The sequence below is a fragment of the Mobula birostris genome, chromosome 21 (assembly GCF_030028105.1).
Source record: "Mobula birostris isolate sMobBir1 chromosome 21, sMobBir1.hap1, whole genome shotgun sequence".
Lineage (NCBI taxonomy): Eukaryota > Metazoa > Chordata > Chondrichthyes > Myliobatiformes > Myliobatidae > Mobula > Mobula birostris.
In genome coordinates, this window is record NC_092390.1 from 37,648,908 (window position 1) to 37,671,300 (window position 22,393).

Here is a 22,393-nt window from a genome sequence, read left to right on the forward strand (position 1 = left end):
CCATCTTAATTCCACTTCTTGGTCTTATTCCAATATGTCTATCCATGGCCTCCTCCAGGGTCGTGACAAGGCCACATTCAGGAACAGCACCTTATATTCCGTCTGGGTTGTATCCAATCTGACAGCACAGTCATTGATTTCTCAAACTTCTGGTAATGCCCTTCCCCACCCTTCAACATTCCCCAACCCTTTTTCCCTCTCTCACCTTATCTCCTTGCCCGCACATCTCCCCTTCTGGTTTTCCTCCCACTTTTCTTTCTTCCGACCCGGCTGGTGGTGTAGTGGCATCAGTGCCGGACTTTGGGACGAAAGGTCCCGAGTTCGAATCCAGCCAGCTCCCCTGCACACTTTCCAACCGTGCTGAGTTACGAGCTGCTAATTTATTTGGAAACTCACCCGGCAGGAGGCAATGGCAAACCACTGCTGTAACTTGCCTCGTACGCGGTTCCCCACTACGTCACAGAGACGTGGAGGGAAATCGTCCGCTAACCGGAGAAACTCCGGATACGATGTACCTTTCCTTTTTTCTTTCTTCCATGGCCTTCTGTCCTTCCCAGTCCTGTATCTCTTTCACCAATCAACTTCCCAGCTCTTTACTTCACCCCTCTCCCTCCCAGTTTCACCTATTACCTTGTGTTTCTCCCTCCACTCCCCTCCCCTTTTAACTCTATTCCTCATTTTTACTTCTACAGTCCTGCTGGAGGGCCTTGGCCGGAAACATTGACTGTACTCTTTTCCATAGATGCTGAGCTCCTGCAACATTTTGTGTGTGTTGCTTGGATTTCCAGCATCTGCAGATTTTCTCTTGTTTGTAAATACAGTGGATGCTGGTTAATTGGGGCAGTCACTTATTTGGGACAACTCTTAAAAAACAAAGACTAATTGAGAAAATGGCCGGGATTTCCTTCATTTATTTGGGACACTATGTCACTTAGTTTGGATGGGAGACTGTTGCCAAACAGTTTCTAGCTCACAATAGTCGTACGTACTCATGTAGCTGTTAGATATTTCACTGTGCTTTGATCAAACAGATTATAAATAGTGCCAGTTGCACGTGCTTGTGTTCAAAAAGCAATGATCTTTGTCACTGATAGATGGTGAGAAATTAGCAGTGAGACAATTTAGAACCGGTTTTCTCACTGCAGTTTCAAGCATTCATGCTTGGAGATGCAAAAAACAACCGGGAGTGAAAATAAAACATTTCTACTACTTCAGCAAGTTAGAAACCATAGAGAATTTGAAGGTATTGACAACCATCCTGAATGTTACATGAAATTGAAGATTTGGAGGATGGAACAGTTTCTAATTAACGCCAGCCATGTGCACTTGTGTGGCCATTAGAAACATACACAGCGCTTAGAGTAAAAGTTTTTAAATAGTGTCAGTCACAAATGCTTGTGTTATGTTATTTGTTTGGGCCAACCAACACTAAATTAAAAGGCAGTAGTTTTTTTGATATTACTTCATACAGAAATGCAATGAAGGCATTCAATTATCTGCACCACTTGTCCGCACTGACTTTGTTCATTTATAGTCAATCAAAAGGACACAGCAGCGCATACTGGATGAGCAAACTGAGGGCCCTGAAGATAGATGAGTTCCCAGGTCCTGATGGTGCTGAAAGAAATGGAAGAAGTTATAGTAGAGGCTTTGCTGGTGATTTACCACAATTATTTGGACTCTGGGCAGATCTTTGCAGATTGGAAGACGGCGAATGTCACGCCACTGTTCAAAAGAGAATGTAGGCAAAAGGAAGGTAACTATAGGCCAGTTAGTTTAGCATCTGTAGTTGGGAAAAATGCTTGAAGCTATCATTAAAGAAGAAACAGTGAGGCATCTGGAAAGAAATGGACCCATCAGGCAGACGCAGCATGGATGCAGCAAAGGCAGGTCCTGTTTGACGAACTTACTGGAGTTCTTTGAGGACATAATGAGCACAGTGGATAGGGAGAAAACAGATGGACATTATTTATTTGGATTTCCAGAAAGCATTCAATAAGGTGCCGCATAAATGACTTATCCATTAGATAAGGATGCATAGACTTGGGGGTGATGTATTAGCATGGATACAAGATTGCTTAACCAATAGAAAGCAGAGAGTTGGGATACATGGGTGTTACTCTGGTTGGCAATCAGTGGTGAGCCGTGTGCCACAGGGGTCGGTGCTGGGCCCGCAACTGTTCACGATATACATTAATGATCTGATAGAGGGGACCAAGTACAGTGTATCTAAGTTTGCTGATGATACTAAATTGAGTGGAAAAGCAAATTGTGCAGAAGATACAGAGAGTCTGCAGAGAGATATAGATAGGTTAAGTGAGTGGGCAAGGCAGATGGAGCACAATGTTGGTATTCAACTTGGAAGGAAAAATGAAGGTGCGGATGATTATTTAAATGGTAAAAATTGCAGTATTCTGCTGTGCAAAGGGACTTGGGAATGCTTGTGCATGAATCACAAAAGGTTGGTTTGCAGGTGCAGCAAGCTATCAAGAAGGCAAATGGAACGTTGGCCTCATGGCTAGAGGGATGGCATTTAAGAGCAAGAAGGTTATGCTGTAAATGTACAGGGTACTGGTGAGGTCACATCTGGAGTACTGCGTGCAGTTCTAGTCTCCTTACTTGAGGCAGTGCAGAGGAGGTTCACTAAATTGATTCCAGGGATGAGGGGATTAGACTATGAGGAGAGATTGAGTCACCTGGGACTGTACTCACTGGAATTCAGAAGAATAAGAGGAGATCTTATAGAAACATATAAAATTATGTAAGGGATAGCGAGAGGTAGGAAAATTGTTTCCACTGGTAGGTGAGACTAGAACTACGGGAGATAGCCTCAAGATTCGGAGGAGTAGATTTAGGACGGAGATGAGGAGGAACTGCTTTTCCCAGAAAGTGGTGAGTCTGTGGAATTTTCTGCCCAATGAAGCAATGGAGGCTACCTCAGTGAATATATTTAAGACATGGTTGGATAGATTTTTGCATTGTAGGGGAATTAAGGGTTATGCAGAAAAGGCAAGCAGGTGGAGATGAGTCCATAGCTAGATAGCCATAATCTTATTGAATGGCGGAGAAGGTTTGACGGGCCAGATGGCCTACTTCTGCTCCTATTTCCTATGTTCCTATGTAATTTGTCAGTAACTGTTAGGAACAAATACACAGTTTAATAGTACCATAATAACATTGCTAGTGTTATAATTTGTTATGTATTTCATTTAAAAACATAGTTTGTTACTCAACTAAACAGTAGTTTGACTTTTCAGAATCAGGCTTATATTTTTTTTAATAGTTAATTTAAATTAGGGCAAAAGTAGATATAAAACAGAAGTGAGGTAGTGTTTAAGGGTTCAATGTCCATTCAGAAATCATATGGCAGAGGGGAAGAAGCTGTTCTTCAATCATTGAGTGTGTGCCTTCAGGCTTCTGTACCTCCTTCCTGAAGTTAGCAATGAGAACAAGGCATGACCTGGGTCCTTAATGATGGACGCCACCTTTTTGAGGCATTGCTCCTTGAAGATATCCTGGATACTTCAGCCGCTGCCCATGTTCTCCCTGTGACTGTGTGGGTTTCTTCCAGGTGCTACAGTCTCCTCCAGCATCCAAAGACATGCCAGTTGGTAGGTTAACAGGTCATTGTAAATTGTCCCGTAATTAAATTGGGGGATTGGTGGGTGGCATGGCTTGAAGGGCCAGAAGGCCTACTCTACACTGTACCTCAATAAATAAATTTAAATAAATAAATAAGTAAATATGTCCTGAATACTACAGAGGCTAGTGCCCATGTTGGAGCTGACTAAGTCTACAACTCTCTGCAGCTTATTTCAATCCTGTGCAGTAGCCTCCCCCCCCCCACAACCTCCGCCATATCAGACAGTGATGGAGCCAGTTAGAATGCTCTCTACAATAAATCAGTAGAAATTTTTGACTGTCTTTGGTGACATACCAATATCCTCAAACCCCTAATGAAATATAACTGCTGTGGTGCCCTCTTTTTATCTAACCTGTCGGGTCCAGGTTAGATCCTCAGAGAAATTGAACTATTTCAATGCAACATCAGCTAATTGGGACAGCCGCTTAATTGGGCTAAAATGAGCTGGTGCCGATGTGTCCCAATTAACCAGAATCCATGGTACTAAGATATTAGCAAATATTTATCTTGCCGATCAGAAGATGCTTCAGTAGACAGAGGACACTCACTGTACAACTGCCAAGTATGGCTCAAAGTACTAACTGATCATAATTAAATATTAAATACACAAAGGGTTTTATGTTTAAGTAATATTTGTATATATATATATATATATATATTGGCTGATTAAGCATTTCTGTTCATTTAAATATTTCATTACAGGTTATACGTAAAAATACATTATTTACATACTTCATTACACTACCACATGATACGTGTGTGCCTTGCTTAAAGTTAAGACGAAGTTACACCCACATTCCCAGACTACTGAGTCTTCATTTGAATTAATGTTTTGAAGTTACAAAACACAAAACCTGATAACATAATAAATAAGTTTCATGTAAATATCATAGGCACAATGTAAAAAGAGTTTCTTGCACCACCTAACAAGACCCCCAGACTGAAGGCCAAAAACCAGTACAACAAACACTTAGAGTTACTTTAATCTCAGTTCTAAAATGACCCAGTGAATACCTCTCTTAAGATCTTTGGGTATAGATTACATCACACAAGAGGCTACCAAGAACACTGTTTCTATTATATACTTTATATTTGAATACTTCACAGGTGTGATTCTCACACACTATTTGACACACATAAGATGGGACTGTTGTGTTTAAGGATTCACATAAATGTAACTGATGGATGGAATGCCAGTACTTAAAATGTTGAGACAATCAATAGCTCATTTTCACAAGCAAACAGATGAAAAAAAAAGCCAGGGTCCTGTAAGGAGTCAGAATAAGAGGAGGGCCATTTGATTCCCCAGGAGAAATGGAAAAGGGAGCCAAATAAAGAGCAGGCAAGGACAACAAAATCCTATTGTTAAACAAAAGATGTTCAAGTTTAACAGCATTATTTGCTCAGCTCTTTTTTATTATCATTTTAATTCAAAGAAAATTGTGGAAAGTTATGTGAAAAAGGAACAAAAAGGAACATAAGTGAAAGAGAACAGGAGAAAAGCTAAAAAGAAAGAAGAGAAAATCTGCAGATGTTGGAAATCCAAGCAACACACAAAATGCTGGAGGAACTCAGCAGGCCAGGCAGCATCTTTGGAAAAGATTACAGTCGATGTTTTGGGCTGAGTCTCTTCAGCAGGACTGGAGAAAAAATGATGAGGATTTAGAAGAGAAGAGCTAGTCCAGTGGCAGAGCATCACTGGTTATTGGTGTCATAAGGTATCATTGGTGTTCTGAGGAAAACTCACCCCAAGGCCAAAACTGATCAGGCATTGCACATTTATATCCCAGTACTATGCAGTTCACCTTTCCCAAACCAAGCTCAGGAGATCAACAGCCACACCTCCCCACCATAAAAAACACACACACACACACTTCTTGTAAGCCTCCCATCCAAACCAGAAAAACAACAAAGCACTCTGGAATCTCACAGGTTCCATTTTGTCACATTACATTTTACAAAAAAAGTTATACATTTGTCAAGACTTCAGGGTTATATATATTATATAATATATATACACACTAATATATATATTTCCACACCCCCTCCTTTTTGCCATTTCATGACAACACCATAACCTTCAAAACACAATTAAGGTATGAGTACAGTAATCAAAGTGACTCCAGACATTCATATAACAATACAGTCTCAGAATTTTAGTTAAGCAAAGATGCCCTTTTCCTAACTGGACCAACAGGTACCCATTTTTAATATCCTTTCCTTCTTATTCCTACTATACTGCACAAAAATTGCAAAAGGATAACAGCTATTATTATTATAGCAACAGTTATACTGTAATACAGGATAGTCACCCACCTTCCTCTTCCTGATGGTTTATCATTGCCTCTTGGCTATGATCTGAAAAGTGAGATATGTCTTTGGATTCGTCTGGTATGTGAACACAACATCCCTGTCTAAACAGGGCACACATGCCTCCTTTCTTGCATAAAATAATGTCCAAAGCCATTTGATTTTGCAAAGCTACTGTGCAAACCACCACAGATTCTGCCAACAATTTAGGAATCGCTTATCACATTTGATCAAGAGCAAATGCATTTTCATTTGCTATCTTTTCCAGTGCTGATGCTCTGTTAATCAGTTCCTGTGCTGCTTTACCTTTCTATAGGCAAGCGTTACCTTTCCTAGGGACAACATCAAGTCCTTTCACTCTGTGGTTAGCATTGTCTTACAGAGGTATATACCAACCTCAAGAACACTCATTGTTTCCAAATTTATATCTCTATCTTCTCCCAGTGACACTCTGGCTGTACAGATAAGGGGAAAGGAAGGGATTTGCGTTTCTGAGTCCCATCATCATCATTGTACCAAACAAATCCAGGGCAGAGGACGTGGGCCAATTAAAATACAGTTCTTCTCTCTTTCATTAAAGGGCACAGATAAAACGGCCATACCGTGGACAGCCATACAAACCCAGCATTGGTCTTATTTGCATATTAGTAAATCATTCATAAGAAAGTGTATATGGAAGTTACATCTGTCAGAGAAAGTACAAGGACTAATCCAACCGCCGTCATTCGGACTCAGTGGTTTTATAATTTTTACGTCGCTAAGCACCTTCTTAGTGAGAAGCATGAATCCACGATGGTTTTTCTCTTACCTTGATGGCTGTATCAGTAAAATACCTGAAATGTTCCTTCAAATAGAGGTTCCGAACAATTCTTTTTTTTATGTCCGCACCACCACGTTGTCTCTGCACTCGATGTCGTGGCCCTTAGCATCCGCTGCTAACTGCTGGGCTTTCTTTACCTGGTGATGATATTAGGTAATGCTTGGGGGGGGGGGCAATACAATTGTTCAGAATACTTTCCTCCAGGTTATGTCCATCCATCTGTTTAACTCCCAGTGGCGCATCCAATGACATGCGCAATGGCCATCCCCTTAAGAATTCATGTCGGGAGGAACCAATGGTTTTATTAGCAGTGGCTCAAGTAGCCATCAGAACCAAAGTCAGCGCCTGTTCCTACTTCAGTCCAGTTTTCACACATATTTTGCTAAATTTATTCTTAATTGTTCCGTTCATCTTTTCCACTAGGTCCGCTGACTGAGGATGGTAGCTACAATAGAAATGTTGATCCATCTGTAAGACTTTGCATATTTCTTTAATTACTTTACCAGTGAAATGGGTACGGTTGTCACGAGATAATTTCCAAGGGATCCCTAATCGCAGGATTATTTCCTTTAACAAACACTTCGCAACTGTAACTGCATCATTCTTCCTACAAGGAAATGCTTCAACCCATCATGAGAACGGATCAGTAATGACTGATACATACACACGTGGTTCGTCCACAGTCGTCGATGAAGACCTCGAAACCTTTAGTCACTTTGAGACTGGATGCGGTGTGTCGGAGATGACTGGTCAGGCCAATTCGGTCACGGAATGTCCTGGCACATGTTGGGCAGACATGTGCAGGCTCTGCAGTTGTTGCGCTGGTGGCTCTGGACTTGCGCAGCTCGCGCTTATGTTGTGCTTCAGCAGTGCGCCTTGCTTCCTAAGCTCGACAGCCCTTGTGGATGAGGCTGCGCCAGGCAGGGCGGTTTTGTGTCAGCGTTTCCCAGGAGGTCGTGTCTATGTCAAATTACTTCAGGGAGGCCTTTAGTGTGTCTTAGTAACGTTTCTTCCGCACTCCATGCGAGCGTCTTCCAGCAGAGAGTTTCCCAAAAAAGGAGCTGCTTGGGTATGCGCTCGTCCGGCATGCGGATGGCATGACCTGCCCACCGGGTCTGTGCTCTCATCGGCAGTGTGTGGACTGATGGTAGACTTGCTCTAGACAGAACTTCAGTGTCTGGTACTTTGTCTTGCCATCTGATGCCTAATATTCTGCGAAGACAAGTCATGTGGAAATGGTTGAGCTGCCTTGCATGCCGTCGATACACAGTCCACGTTTCACAGGCATGCAGGAGGGTAGTGAGCACCACGGCTCTGTAGACCTTCAGTTTTGTTGCTGGACTGATTCCTCGACGTTCCCATACAGTGGAGCGCAGTCTACCAAAAGCAGAACTTGCCTTCGCTATTCTGCAGTTAACACACACATACTCTTTACATTAAGACAGTTCAATAAAGTCCATCTGAAAGTGCTCAAAGGGGCCATCTGACGGCGGAGTATGAACGCCTGTTATTTCTACCAGCTTTCCCGGATTCTGAAAGGCACAAATCTTACATTCTCTACAGATTTGTTCTGCCACTTGAGCTGCTCCAGAGGCATACCAAATTTGGTTTATTTCATTAATCACTCCCCTCCGGCCCGCACGTGTGAACTTGCGAACGCATCGGTCAATACGTTACCCGGAGCCACATCGGGGTGAAGCTACATTCCACTGTGCTGCTTACACCCCAGCTATTCCCACTTTACCCTTTGGTCGATGGAACAGTAGACCTGTATCCTCGTATATCCTCCAAAGCGGGAGGTATCATCAGGGCCAACTGCATGGGACCACTTGATTCCGGCACAAGAAGGGTGGGCCTAATTGCTGCCTCTGTTGCAGTACAATCTGCTGCTTTATTGCCCTTGGACACCTCAATTATTTGTCCAGTATGTATTGCGCATTGAATAATCGCAACTTGTTTAGGCTCCTGTAATGCTGTCAATATAGGGGAACCTTCCGATGTCCAAAACAAATTCTTGCAACTTCCATATCAGTCCATAAATCATGTGCCACTTCAAAGACTTAGCGTGAGCCAGTATAGATACTGGCAGTCCGGCCTTTAGCAAGTATACAAGCCCCAGTGAGCGCTAAGAGCTTGTTGCGGAAAGTGCCGCTGCCCCCCACAACATGGGTGAGGGAAACAATTAGATAACCTGCGCATGGTTTTCTCGTATCCTTATGTAAAGCCGAGCCGTCGAACAAAGAAAATCAAATCAGCATTAACAATAGGAGGATCAGTAGGTCCACACGGAGTTTCATTACTTGTGTAAGAGTTTCACAACAGTGTGGATTGCCGTCCGCCTCCATGGGGTGAAGTGTGGCTGGATTAAGAGTTGCACAGTGAGTAACTCGGGTTTATTAATAACTTAATTTCGTACTTAGTTCCGTGGCTCTGCGAGTCAGTAACGTTTCCACTGAATGTGGGGAATGGACATGAGGAAGATGATTAAGAGTCAGACACTGTGTGTGATGAACAGCAAGGCGAGAAGCTGCCACCGCCGGAAGAAATCCACAAAACCTCTGGCTATTGGGTCTAACTGAGCACTGAAATAAGCAGTCTTTCCCTGTGGTCCTACGTGAAAATGACCCGTGCAAAATCATTCTTATGGAGAACGAAAAAGTGAAACTCGTTACTATAGTGCTGGAGGCCCAAAGCGGGGGCGGGTATCATTGCATCTTTTGTACGTACAAATGCCTCCTCAGCTTCCGGGGTTCAGGATAACGGATCTAATTGACCGCGAAGATGTATTTTCTGGAGGTGCCTAACAGTGGCGACATAATCTAAAATCCACTGTCTACAATGCCCTGTCATCCCTAGGAAATGCTTAATGTCCCCATTAATCATTGGTTGTGGGACTTTAAATGTTGCTTCATCCGAGTCTTAATCAAAGCCTTGTATCCTGAGGTAGAGTAGGTCCCAGATAGGTAACATTTGGCTTTGCAAACTGTAGTTTCTGCTTGGATACTTCATGACCTTTCTCAGCTAGTTTATGTAAAAGGTAGAGGTGTCATGGTCCCGTCTGGCAATTCCTCATTTTGCTATTATCTCCTTGATTGGGCCTTAATCCCTTCGTCTGATTTCCAATTGTTCACAGCTCCATTAATTACAGCACACCTGCTTTCCATCAGTGCAGAACCCTGGACTCGCAGCAATGGGCTGCTAGTTCAATGGTCAATTCTAGTGTGTGTAACACACACAAAATGCTGGTGGAATGCAGCAGGCCAGGCAGCATCTGTAGGAAGAGGTACAGTCGATGTTTGGGGCCGAGACCCTTCGTCAGGACGTCCCTGGGGAAACTCCTTACCTTCCTTCATTTTCAATTTACATGACAAAACACGGATTGCATCAAAACTATTTTCCAAAGAATCTCAAACTCAAAGGTCAATGGTCTCAAACATCAGCTTTTATGTCCTATAAAAGAAAGCAATCTTATTAGTAAAGCAGCATTTAGAATTGCTCCCAAAAGCATTCCAATCTTTCCGAAATTGTTCACTTCAAATTCCCAATTTGTGTATGTAAACCTCGTTTCCTGATTCCTTAGGACTGTCAGTTCTAAATTCCGCACCATTCCCTGGAAGATCTACGTAAACCTTGTCTCCGTGTAAAGATTCTCCTGGATACCTGTCCCACGTTCGCGACTGTGTTAGCGCCTCAGACCCTGTCTCCGTGCCTGTGTCCTGCATTTGGGTTCGCCCCCAGCCACGTCCTTGCAACAAGAGGAAGTTCTGCTCAAGTTTATTTGCATGAAAAGGTCAACGAGGTACTGTATTAGAGGCGAGGCCCTTGGGGAAACTCCATTTTCAATTTACATGACAAAACACTGATTGCATCAAAACTATTTTCCAAAGAATCTCAAACTCAAAGGTCAATGGTCTCAAATATCAGCTTTTATGTTCTATAAAAGAAAGCAGTTCTATAGTAAAGCAGCATTTAGAATTGCTCTCAAAAGCATTCCAATCTTTCCAAAATTGTTCATTACAAATTGCCAATTTTAACACTCCACCAATGAGAAATTCCTCAAATGCCAATTTCCCTCAGTAAATTGGGCATCTCATATCCAGAATACAGATGCGCAGATTTTCATCTCATTAATTTAGATTCCAAGTGGCCAGTGTGGAATCAGGATTTCTCTAAAATCAATTCAATGGAAAGCAAATAAAGAAACAGAGACAAGATAAAACAAAAATCCTTGCTTGTAATGTTTGTCCTTCAGAACTCTTACAATAACTCCAAAATTTAGATTAAGCTGTTAATTCTCACCAGGAAAAGTCACACATTTTACAAAGAACCAAGGAAGAGGAACCCACTATGTGGGGCCCTGACACATTAACACATTACTGTATACAAATACAAAAGCAAATTCACTCCAGAGTAAAATATTTCACTTTGGTCTAAAGCACAAGATTCATTCAATCTTCCAAATATCAACTGAGCAAACACAGAACAGCCTTTTCTTTTCCTCCCTCTCCCCCTCCCCCCTTTCCAGTGCACTCACATGTGGCCACACTTCACACAATTAAAAGGTGCAAACCATTCGCACTTTCAACAATTTCAGAAAATCTGCTGTTCCTAAGGGTTAAACAGTTACCAAAATATTCAGTTACAATCAGACAAAACTGGGGGAAAAGTTACTTTTGATACTTTAAAACAAAGAAACGTTGATATTCATCATGCACAAGTAAACATTTAGCAAGTTTAAAGCATAACGTCCCCACATTAGAACATAGAAATCTGCAGCACATTACAGGCCCTTTGGCCCACAATGTTGTGCTGACCATGTAACCTACTCTAGAAACTGCCTAGAATTACCCTACCCCATAGCCCTCTATTTTTCTAAGCTCCATGTACCTATCTAAGAGTCTCGTAAAAGACCCTATTGTAACTGCCTCTATCATCATCACTGGAGTACATTCCACACACCCACCACTGTGTGTGAAAAACTTACCTCTGACATTCCCCTCCTACCTACTTCCAAGCATCTTAAAACTATGTGCCCTCATTTTAACCATTTCAGCCCTGGTAAAAAGCCTCTGGCTATCCACACAATCAATGCCTCTCATCATTCTTAGAACACCTCTATCAGGTCACCTCCCATCCTCTGTCACTTCAAGGAGAGAAGGCCAAGTACGCTCAACCTATTCTCATAAAGGCATGCTCTCCAAGCTGGGCAACATCCTTGTAAATCTCCTCTGCGCTCCCCCTGTAGTACCCACATCCTTCCTGTGGTGAGGTGACCAGAACTGAACACAGTACTCCAAGTGGGGTTAACTACGGTCTTACATGGCTGTAAAATTACCTCACGGCTCTTGAACTCTTTCATTACTGGATGGTTTACTAATTTTCTTTCTCATATTACCTCAGTAAAATTTCACTAGTCTCCGATGCTAGGTCAATCTCAATAAGTGTCTCTGAAACTGAGCCATCAATACATTTGTGCATGTGAGCCAGACACTAAGTTGACCTGAAGTGTTCATTTCTTTTATTACTCAAAGTTCCTGTCATCACATCAAACGTGTTGGAATCATGACAAGAGAAATTGATCTGCTCAGCACCCCAGCATTGATCACAGTGTATAGGGCGAAAGCAAGACAAAAGTCTAACTGCCAAGAGCAAAAATCCACAGAAGCAAAAGAAACATACTTTTTTCTGTGATCACTACTTCCAAGGAGTTTCCTCCCAGGCAGCCCCATACTTGGAATTTCCCATGTCACTGTCACACCTAGACAAGCAAATCTGGGAGGCACCTCCGAATTCTGTCATGTACCATTCAACTAGGTCTTCTAATATACAGTAGCAAATGACAACAAATTCAGATTGGATCAATTTATAGGCACATTTGATTATTTACTTGCAAGGGAAGTCTACTTCCACACATTATTGAGAGGAAGACAGCTTCAATCTTATAGCCAAGCCAAACCACATTTATACTTTTACAGGGAACAGTAATTTAGGCTGTTCCATTGCTCTGTTATCTGCAAACATCTCTGGTTCCTGGCATGCATTCTTCATTCAGTCCATTCGTCTTTAGAGGCTTATTCCCCATGAGTTATGTTTTTTTTTCTGTTATCACAACACCCTCCACAGTAAAACACACTTCTTGATAAAAAGACACACATACACACTTCTTGTCAGCCTCCCATCAAAACCAGCAAAGCACCCTGGGATCTCACAGGTTTCATTTTGTCACATTAGATTTTACAAAAGTTATAAATTCATACAGATATCAGGGTTACAGCTATATTTCAACACATCAAGGGGTGGCATAAGGGTTTGTATCAGTACCCAGAGATGAGGCTATGTGGTCCACAAAGATTTAGGCAAGTATTTTACCTGAAACATGAGAAAATCTGCAGGTGCCGGAAATCCAAGGCAACACACAAGAAATGCTGGTGGATCTCAGCAGTTAGGCAGCATCTATGGAAAGAAATAAACAGTCAACGTTTCGGGCCAAGACCCTTCATCAGGACTGGAAAAGTCAGAGTAAGAAGGCAGGGGAAGTGGAGGAAGATGTACAAGGGTCCTGATGAAGCGTCTTGGACTGAAACATCAATGGTTTATTCCTTTTCATAGATGAATGCCTGACCTGTTGAGTTTCTTCAGCATTTTGTGTGTGTTGTCAAGTGTCTTAACCTGCCTTATGGGCTTCCCAGCTTGTAAGATGCAAGTAAGACTGTTGTCCTGAGAGCATCCAGCAATCCAATCCCTCAAGACAGCAGGTGTAGAAGTTGTGGTAAGGCAAAGGTTAAAGCAAGGATAGCCTGAGGCAGTTGTTTGATGCAAGACCTCTGGAGACATCTCTGATTACTACAGACGAGACAGGCTTGCTTGACTGTAATAGTGTGTACTCAAACCGGGCAAGAGAGACCTCTGTAGTGAGACTTTTCCCAAAAGGTCTTCCTAAAACATAGTGTCCCTTTACAGAATAAGGGTGCTGGAGACAGGCAACAGAGGGATGTGAAAAATACCCAGCAACTAGGGTTCTATTGTCTCTACTAACTTCAAAATATCAGTGGCTATCCACTAGTAGTTTCAATCAACTTTAACAGGTCTATTGTGAATGGTGATTGATCTTGCAAGTAAGAAATTCAAAGATATACAATTTCCAATAATCAATATCAGTAACTGATAGGCTAATTCTGTATAAAAATAGTACTTTTCTGTTCAGTCTTCAGAACAGTGTGGGTGACAAGGGCCCATGCTGTTCTCCTTGTGCACAAGTAAAATAAAAGAATGCTTGAGTCATAAAGGTGTGTGTGTTCTGGACCCAGTTATTTTACTATCGGCGATGACAGTTACTCTCACACAAGCTCCATATACTTCACGGAGTACTGCATTGAACTCGCACAATGCTCCCTCGATGCTAAAATCTTATCACAGTTGCCACATGACTTACACCAGGAAGAGCTCCTGATCCGAAATGTCAGCCATCCCTTTGTTTCCATAGCGGCTGCTTGACCTGCAGAGTTTGTCCAACAGATTTTTTCTTTTGGCTTGAATCCAGCACCTTCATGCTCTGGTGCCTGCTCAATATTTTCATGTAACTCAAAACAAACAGAAAAAGTCTTTTGGTGTTTCAGTCAAAAAGGTAGATTTGATTGTATAGTATATTTACTGAACAGAAACTGACCCGTGGTCTTCTCACTTACATAAGCCACTATTTTGTAGTCGAAATTGCATATGAAAAAATTCAAGAAAAGCAGAGAGGCCAAAACCTAGGCATTGCTGTAGCAACTTACATACACTTTCTTCTCAGTGCTTTATTAATGGAGGTAGTACTTTACTTTGGTAAAGCAATCGTCTAACAAAGAAAGCAGAGGGTGGAATTTGATCCAACATGTCGAATGTTGGTACTATAACAACTTGTGCATCCTAATTTGGGGGAAAAAGAGGAAGACGACCCAATACCAGAGTCTATTAGTACTTTGGAACCTTCTTATTGCATAGAATTCTTCTGCTTTGTGCCATACAAACTACAATTATTCAAAAATAGGAATACCCAACAACAATCTCCCTTTGGCTTTGGTGCAATGCTAATCCTCCACTTGCGCATTTCAGTAGCTGCTTCAAAAAAGTTGATTGCACAGATAGTCAAAAGTAGTTAATACTCATTGTTCAGTTTTAATAATCCTTTAATGTGCAGCCTATAGTTCCAGATTGATGTACCATATTGCCTGATACATTTTGTATTCCATATAGATCAAACCAACTACAGTATATACTCAGCTGTTCCAATTACCGTTTGGATCTATTATAGAAAATCTCTGGGGCAATACCATCAATTAGTAGGTTGATAAAACAATATGTTGCTTGATGATTGTTCAACAGAAACAAAAAAGCTTTATTATACCAACAAATATTCCACATAAAATTATTAACCTTAATTTATCCTCAAGTAAGCTAAATTGAAATGTCAAAATGGGAAAATTAAATCTTTTATCAAATATTTTAATATTCTATTAATTATTATTGCATAAAACTGCACATTTTAATGGAAAAGTCTAAAATGCAGTTTTAGAAACTTGTGTAAAGAAAGCATTATGAAGCTGTCACCCACAGCAAGTATGTGATCAGTATTACTCAGTAGCCCTCATTTGGATACAAAGCAAGAAACCATACATAAATTACATACTTTTCATAACTCTAGGATATTCTAAAGTGCTTCACAACCATGGAGTTCCCTGAAATGTAGTCACTGGTGGCACAACACCACAAGGTCTCCAAAGTAGAAACTAAATAAACAAGGTATTCGTGTGTTTTTTTTTGGATTTGAGATAAATAATGATCCAGACAGAATGAGAAGTTAATTAATTGGTTTGTCTTTGGAGTGTCGTGAAGATCTTTTGTGTTTTTTTACATACCCCTGAAGGGGCAGTCAGGGCCTTAGATTATTGCCTCATTTACAAGGCACTCTCTTAGTGCAGACAGTATGCAAGTTTTTGGGGAGAGGCTTGAACCCATGGCCTCTTGACTCAAAGGCAACAGCATCAAAGTTCAACCATATTTGGTTTAACAGAGCTCCTGGCCGGGTTCCAGGATCCAAACTCTGCATGTAGTGCAAAATCTCACACAGTCACTTACACAGCATTATTGCAACTTGATTTTACGTGACAAAAGTTCAAATTATTAGAAAATTTTCAATTCAAATATACATTATTTAAATAATTGTTGATTATCCTGTCAAAAGTGTGGTTTATGATTTTGAGTATTTAGTCAGTGTTCAGAAAGTCAGTCAATGAACAAGTAACTACATTCAAATTTTAGCTATGTTCCTGAGCAGATCTCCATCATTTTCAAACACAAGGAGCTTTGGTTAATTTTGATCTTTCTTTTCTTTTCTGGTGCTAGTGTACCACTTCTGAAGAGCAACTCCACTGGTACCACTTGTTACACAAATAGCTCCTCCCAGGCTCCACCAGGTAGGAGAGCGATTTAGGAATAAATACTGCAATATAAAGGCTAGGACTACTTCTGCTGTCTTTATAAGAGACACAGGGCCAGCCCTCTCTATCTGCAGAGCTTTTGTGAGAAAGGTTTGCCCTCCAATCCCCAGTAGGCCAATCAGGATTAAAAATGCTCGATCCATCCCACAGGAGGGCAAGCTCCATTCCCGAGTTATCGAAACCACAGTCATGCTTAGGATCGATCCAATTGCCGAGTAGTACCAAATGGAGAGGAAATAATCTACAGATTTGCCCATTTTGCGGATCACGATCAACGTCAATGACGCACAGAGTGCACTTGCGAAAGCAGCCATCGTTCCCTTGATGCGATTCTTGTAGTCACTTTCAAATCCCACATTTTGAGTGCCAAAGAGAAACTGTGGTCTAGCAATAAGAACGACCCCGACCAAAGTAAAAATGATGAAGATGGGATCCAACAAAGTGCATTTTTCCTTCAGAAAAATCCAAGCAAATATGGAGACAAAGACAGGGTTGCTGAGCATAATGACAGTGGCATCAGCCAAATGCATCTGTTGAATAGCGTAGAAGAACAACATCATGGCTGTAGCTCCAAGGAGTCCTCGTAAGAAAAGCAACAGTCTCAAAGCTTTTGGTCCCAGAATATCCACTCTGTAAAACAATTTGACACATTTTAAAGCATGTTTAAGGCATGAAATTTGAAGCACGCAGATCAAGCTCAAATGTGTTTTCCTACCCATATTTCACTTCCTTTGTTCAGTTTAAAGACAGGAAATATTACTGCATAACTTTGTTTTCATTCAACTTCATATTAAATTATGGAAAGAATGGAATCTGCCCAATTAACTGTAATTAATGTTTCAGTTTTAATGCCTACAGTGTTGGCTGACATTTCATTTGTTACCACTCAAGTTGGACCCATCCAAGTCAACAGCCATTATACCCAAAATGTACAGCAGATACAAACCCATCGTGGTTACCAAGGAAATGGCAAGACCAAAGCTAGCTCCAGCCTCATTCCCAAAACCTGCTCATCTGAACATCTTCATACTTCAGTCCCATTCAAATGATTGCCACACAGACAAATGGTTCTCATATCTCATCTTAATATGTTTCAGGATTATTCAATATGATCTTAGTTTGCATGCCTCATTTGAACATTGAGGTGCACTTGTCAACATATTTCTCCCATTTCCTTGGGACAAAACTCATTTAGTAAATAGAAGTAAAGGTGAATGAAACAGGAATAAACTTATCAGGTCTTTACTGCCATTCTGTGGTAGATCATTATCCCAACTCCATTCAGAGAATTTGGTGACACATCATTTTTTTACCTAACCCAATAAAAGTATCAACTGAATTACTGACTCCAATTATTTTGCAAGTATTATTGCAGTACTTCTTCCACCCTACTGAGTAATTGTTTTTCTTAAAATTCTCCTCTTAATGGGGGGGGGGGGGGGGGGGGGGTTGTGATTTTAAGATTACTTCCTCTGATTTAAGACAGCCCTGGAAGCAGAAAATATTTCCGTCCAACCCAGCAAATTCTTCTAAAATCCTAACAAAAGGAATTTAAACTTTCATTGTGAGCAAATACCATAAAGCTATACAATATAGAGCAGAATTAGGCCATTCAGCCCATCGAGTCTGCTCTCACATTTCAGCATGGTTGATCCATTTTCCTTCTCAGGCTCCAATCTCCTGCCTTCTCCCCTGAACCCTTCATGCCCTGACCAATCAAGAAACTATCAACCTCTGCCTTAAATATACCCAGTGCCTTCGCCTCCACAGCCACCAGTGGCAGCGAATTCCACAGATCCACCACATTCTGGCTAAAGAAATTCGTCATCTCCATGCACAGTTGAGAGTTTCCCAGTTGGTTGCATCATAGCCTGGTATTGAAATGTCTACTGAAAGTGGTGAATACAGCGCAGTTTATCACAGGCAAAGCCACTCCCCACCATTAAGCGCATTTGTATGGACCACTGCCACAAGAAAGCAACATCTGTCATCAAAGAGCCACACCACCCAGGCCACGCTCTATTCTCACTACTACCATCAAGCAGGAGGTACAGAAGCCTTCAGTCCCACAGCACCAGGTTCAGCAGTTATTACTCTACAGCCATCAGGCTAACGTCACTCACCACAACTCAACTTGGACTCACTTTCAAAGATTTAATACAACTCACATTCTCAGATTTTTTTTATTGGCATAATTTGTCATAAATTAGAAACATAGAAACCCTAAAGCACAATACAGGCCCTTCGGCCCACAAAGTTGTGCCAAACATGTCCCTACCTTAGAAATTACTAGGCTTACCCACAGCCCTCTATTTTTCTAAGCTCCGTGCACCTATCCAAAAGTCTCTTAAAAGACTCCATCGTATCAGCCTCCACCACCGTTGCCGGCAGCCCATTCCACGCACTCACCACTCTCTGCGTAAAAAAACTTACCCCTGACATCTCCTCTGTACCTACTCCTCAGCACCTTAAACCCGTGTCCTCTTGTGGCAACCATTTCAGCCCTGGGAAAAAGCCTCCGACTATCCACACGATCAATGCCTCTCATCATCTTATACACCTCTAATCCTCCATCGCTCCAAAGAGAAAAGGCCAAGTTCACTCAACCCGTCTTCATAAGGCACACTCCCCAATCGAGGCAACATCCTTGTAAATCCCCTCTGCAGCCTTTCTATGGTTTCCACATCCTTCCTGTAGTGAGGCGACCAGAACTGAGCACAGTACTCCAAGTGGGAGTAAAAAATTACATTGCATTTTTTTATTTTCCTGTAAATGCCTGCAAGCAAGTGAATCTCAAGGTAATATGTGGTAACATATACATACTTTGATCAATTCCTCACTCTTGCCAACTATTGGAATGAATTAATGATGAGCTGCAGACCACATCGTGGTGTAACTTGTGGAAATGCTGCCTCACAGCTCTAGTGGCCCAGTTCGGTCCTGACATTAGTATACTCAACATGGTGTTTCTTCTGGGTGCTCAGATTCCTTCCCACATCCTCAAGAGATAAGTTCATCTCCTTTTTAATCAATATAACTGAAGCCCTTAATGCCAAGAAACATCGTACCAAAGCCTACTCTGCACCCTCTCATAGATTCATATATCCACCTGAAAGTGAGATTTCAGAATTGGATCCAGTACTCTACGATCTCCTAGTTTTAATGCTTTGTGCCTTTATTTGTAAAGCAGTGACCCTGTATTTACTTTCTTAAGAAACACTCTCAAATGGAACTGTTGCAGTTTCACTCCACTACTGCGTCTCTGATTTTCCTACTAAGTTAATCTTCAATCTGCCCTATCACTTGAATGCCTATAAAATACACCGAGAAATTCAAAGGAGTCTCTTATCTCTGGGTGAGTGGATTCTGCCCCCTCATGCTGCAGCAAGTTCAATCATAATGCATGCAATACATAGCCAGCTACAAGATGCACATTTCATACTTACTCGTTGTAGATAATAATTGGGAATGTAAATAGCCACTGAAATAAACATCGAATCCCACTGATTTCCAGAGCATGGATTCCTTCAATTTTCTTCACCAGCAGAGCAAGGAGCGAAAAGAATACACCGGACAACAGTGCGTAACACAAACCAAGGCCTACCCATTTAGGTTTCTTCTCTGGTGCTGGAAAATTTTTTAAAAAAAGCATTTACTAAATCAGGATCATTGAATTAACATTTCAGGACTGGTCATTCACAGCAACCAGCTTATAATACTTCTTCCAGTATTACAACTTTACTCTAGTAACATAATCAATATGTTGAGTAAATTGTAACTTTACTATCTATTTATAATATAGAGTACCTAATTTCTCCCAACCAGACTTTCCACCCATCTAGTAAATAAAACACTATACTTTAAGGCACAGTCACACTCCTACCATTAAGGACTCTAATAGCTCATTGGTATATGAAATCTCATCTGTACAAGTCTTCTACATGGTGACTGGGTTCCTCCCTGGCAATATTCTGTTCTCACTGAGCTACATGGAAGCCATTTAGCAACAACAGTGTTATGTTTAAAATATAACATATATATTGTTAAATCATATTAAGAGCCACATAGTATTCTTCTCTTGTTAAGCATTTTAAATTTTAAAAGGTACATGGTTTATCATTTTATCACTCAGCAACTTAATAATAAAGCAGTGTCATATTAAATTTTGTAAAATATTGGATGAATGTCTGAACAGTTCAAATGACAATTTAATTCTTTCTGAACCCCTAGCATTTGGGGTCTGTATGTCTATTAGTGGGTAATGTTTATTAAGTGTCTGTACAGAGTGAGCACTGTTAGGATCTGTGGAATGTTTGCTGATGGCAGCTTAATTCTTTCAGTCTTAGGCACCATAACATGAGAATGTCTGTTAACGACTAAGTGTCTGATGGTTACTTTGAGAGCTAGATTGATGGATTCTTTCATAAAGTCTGTTAAGTTGGTTTGATGGATTCTTTTTTGGATTCAGGCTTATTGTTTACAGTATGTATAATATTGTCCAAAGTATGGTGGACTAATGAATGATGACCATTAAAGTGTCTAATGATAATTGAATTATGAGGATATGCTGAACACTGTGTTAATGAACATGTGTTGTTTGAATGAGAAAAACAAGGCTGAGTTAATGGCATGAGAAAAAAACCAAAGAGTCTCCCTGTCTCTCTAAGTTTGTGAAACTCATATTTATTAGGGTGCCTTTCTTGCTTTCTTGGTTTTATCATCTTCAACTGGGGCCGCAAATTGCGATTAGTGCTTGGGACCCAGGATTTCATGAGTGAGTCAGTATTCAGCGTTCCCTAAAACAGCAACGATCAAGTGGTGACCAAGAATAGTGTGCCCTGAAATCATTGTGGATATTTTTATGACCTGCTATGTAGAATTTTGTGTGGTTTATTTGTGCTTTCTATTTTGTGTTAATAACTTAGGCTTAAGTTACTTTGCTGTACTTGGAAGTTTATTACCACATCTCCTGGACACTCGAATATTTGGGTCTAATCAACCCAGCCCATTTCAAACTGGCTGTTTCAAAAAAACAATTGACAGAGTACAAACTTTCAGGAATTCTTTCAATTGCAAGTCTGGTAAACATGTATACAGTATATATTTTTCTTTCTGCAACCAACAGTGGACTGCATTGTTTGATTGTTGTTTCTTTTGGTAAAGAGCTTAAGTTTACTAGGACTGACAAAGGGACTTGGGAGTCCTCGTGCAAGCTTCCCTCAAGGTTAACTTGCAAGTTGAGGCAGTGGTGAGGAAGGCAAACGCAATGGTAGCATTCACTTTGAGAGGACTAGAATACAAAAGCAAGGATGTAATGCTGAGGTTTTTTAAGGCATTAGTCAGACCACACTTGGAGTATTGAGACCAGTTATGGGCCCCTTCTCTAATAAGAGATGGGCTGGCATTGGAGAGGGGCCAAAGGAGGTTCACAAGAATTATTTCGGAAATGAAAGTGTTAATTAATGTAGGAGGAGCTTTTGATGGCTACGGGCCTGTACTCAATGGAGTTTAGGAGAATGAGGGGAGAAATCTCATTAAAACCTATTGAATATAGAAGGGGCAGGACTAAGTGTATCTAGAGAGGATGTTTCCTGTAGAGGGGGAGTTTAGGACCAGAGGGCACAGCCTCAGAATAGAGGGACACTCATTTAGAACAGAGAAGAGGAGGAATTTCTTTAGCCAGAGAGTAGTGAATCTGTGGAATTCATTGGCACACACAGCTGTGGAGACCAAGTCATTGGGTATACTTAAAGCGGAGCTTGAAAGGTTCTTAATTACGAAAGGCGTCAAAGGATACTAGGAGAAGGCAGGAAAATGGGGCTGAGAAGGATAATAAGTCAACCATTATGGAATGGTGAAGCAGACTACAGTGGTGTTAGAAAGTTTGTGAACACTGTACAATTTTCTCTATTTCTGCATAAGTGTGACCTAAAATGTGATCAGATCTTCACACAAGTCCTAAAACGAAATAAAGAGAACCCAATTAAATAAATAACAAAAAAATTATACCTGTTCATTTATTTATTTATTGCGAAAAATAATCCAATATTATATGTGTAGGCCCCTGGTAAGCCTCAGGCTCGCTGAGCCCGCTGCCGTCTAGGGGAAACAGCCTTCGGCCCTGCCAAACTGGGGAATTAA

The 22,393-nt window shown here is 41.1% G+C and overlaps 1 protein-coding gene across 2 annotated transcripts in view; it reads right to left on the reverse strand.

Moving 5' to 3' along the window:
* Positions 1-14,819: 14,819 nt before the first annotated feature.
* Positions 14,820-22,393, reverse strand: part of slc35g1 (solute carrier family 35 member G1) — a 47,501-nt gene continuing 39,927 nt past the window's right edge. The window contains exons 2-3 of one of the 2 annotated variants that reach the window (XM_072239323.1): positions 19,699-19,879; positions 14,820-16,882 (exon numbers count right to left, since the gene is read on the reverse strand). In XM_072239323.1, coding sequence (XP_072095424.1) covers positions 16,123-16,882; positions 19,699-19,879 — 941 coding nt within the window. In that variant the 3' untranslated portion in view covers positions 14,820-16,122. The remainder of the gene's footprint in view (positions 16,883-19,698; positions 19,880-22,393) is intronic. The other variant, XM_072239322.1, reaches the window with a different exon arrangement.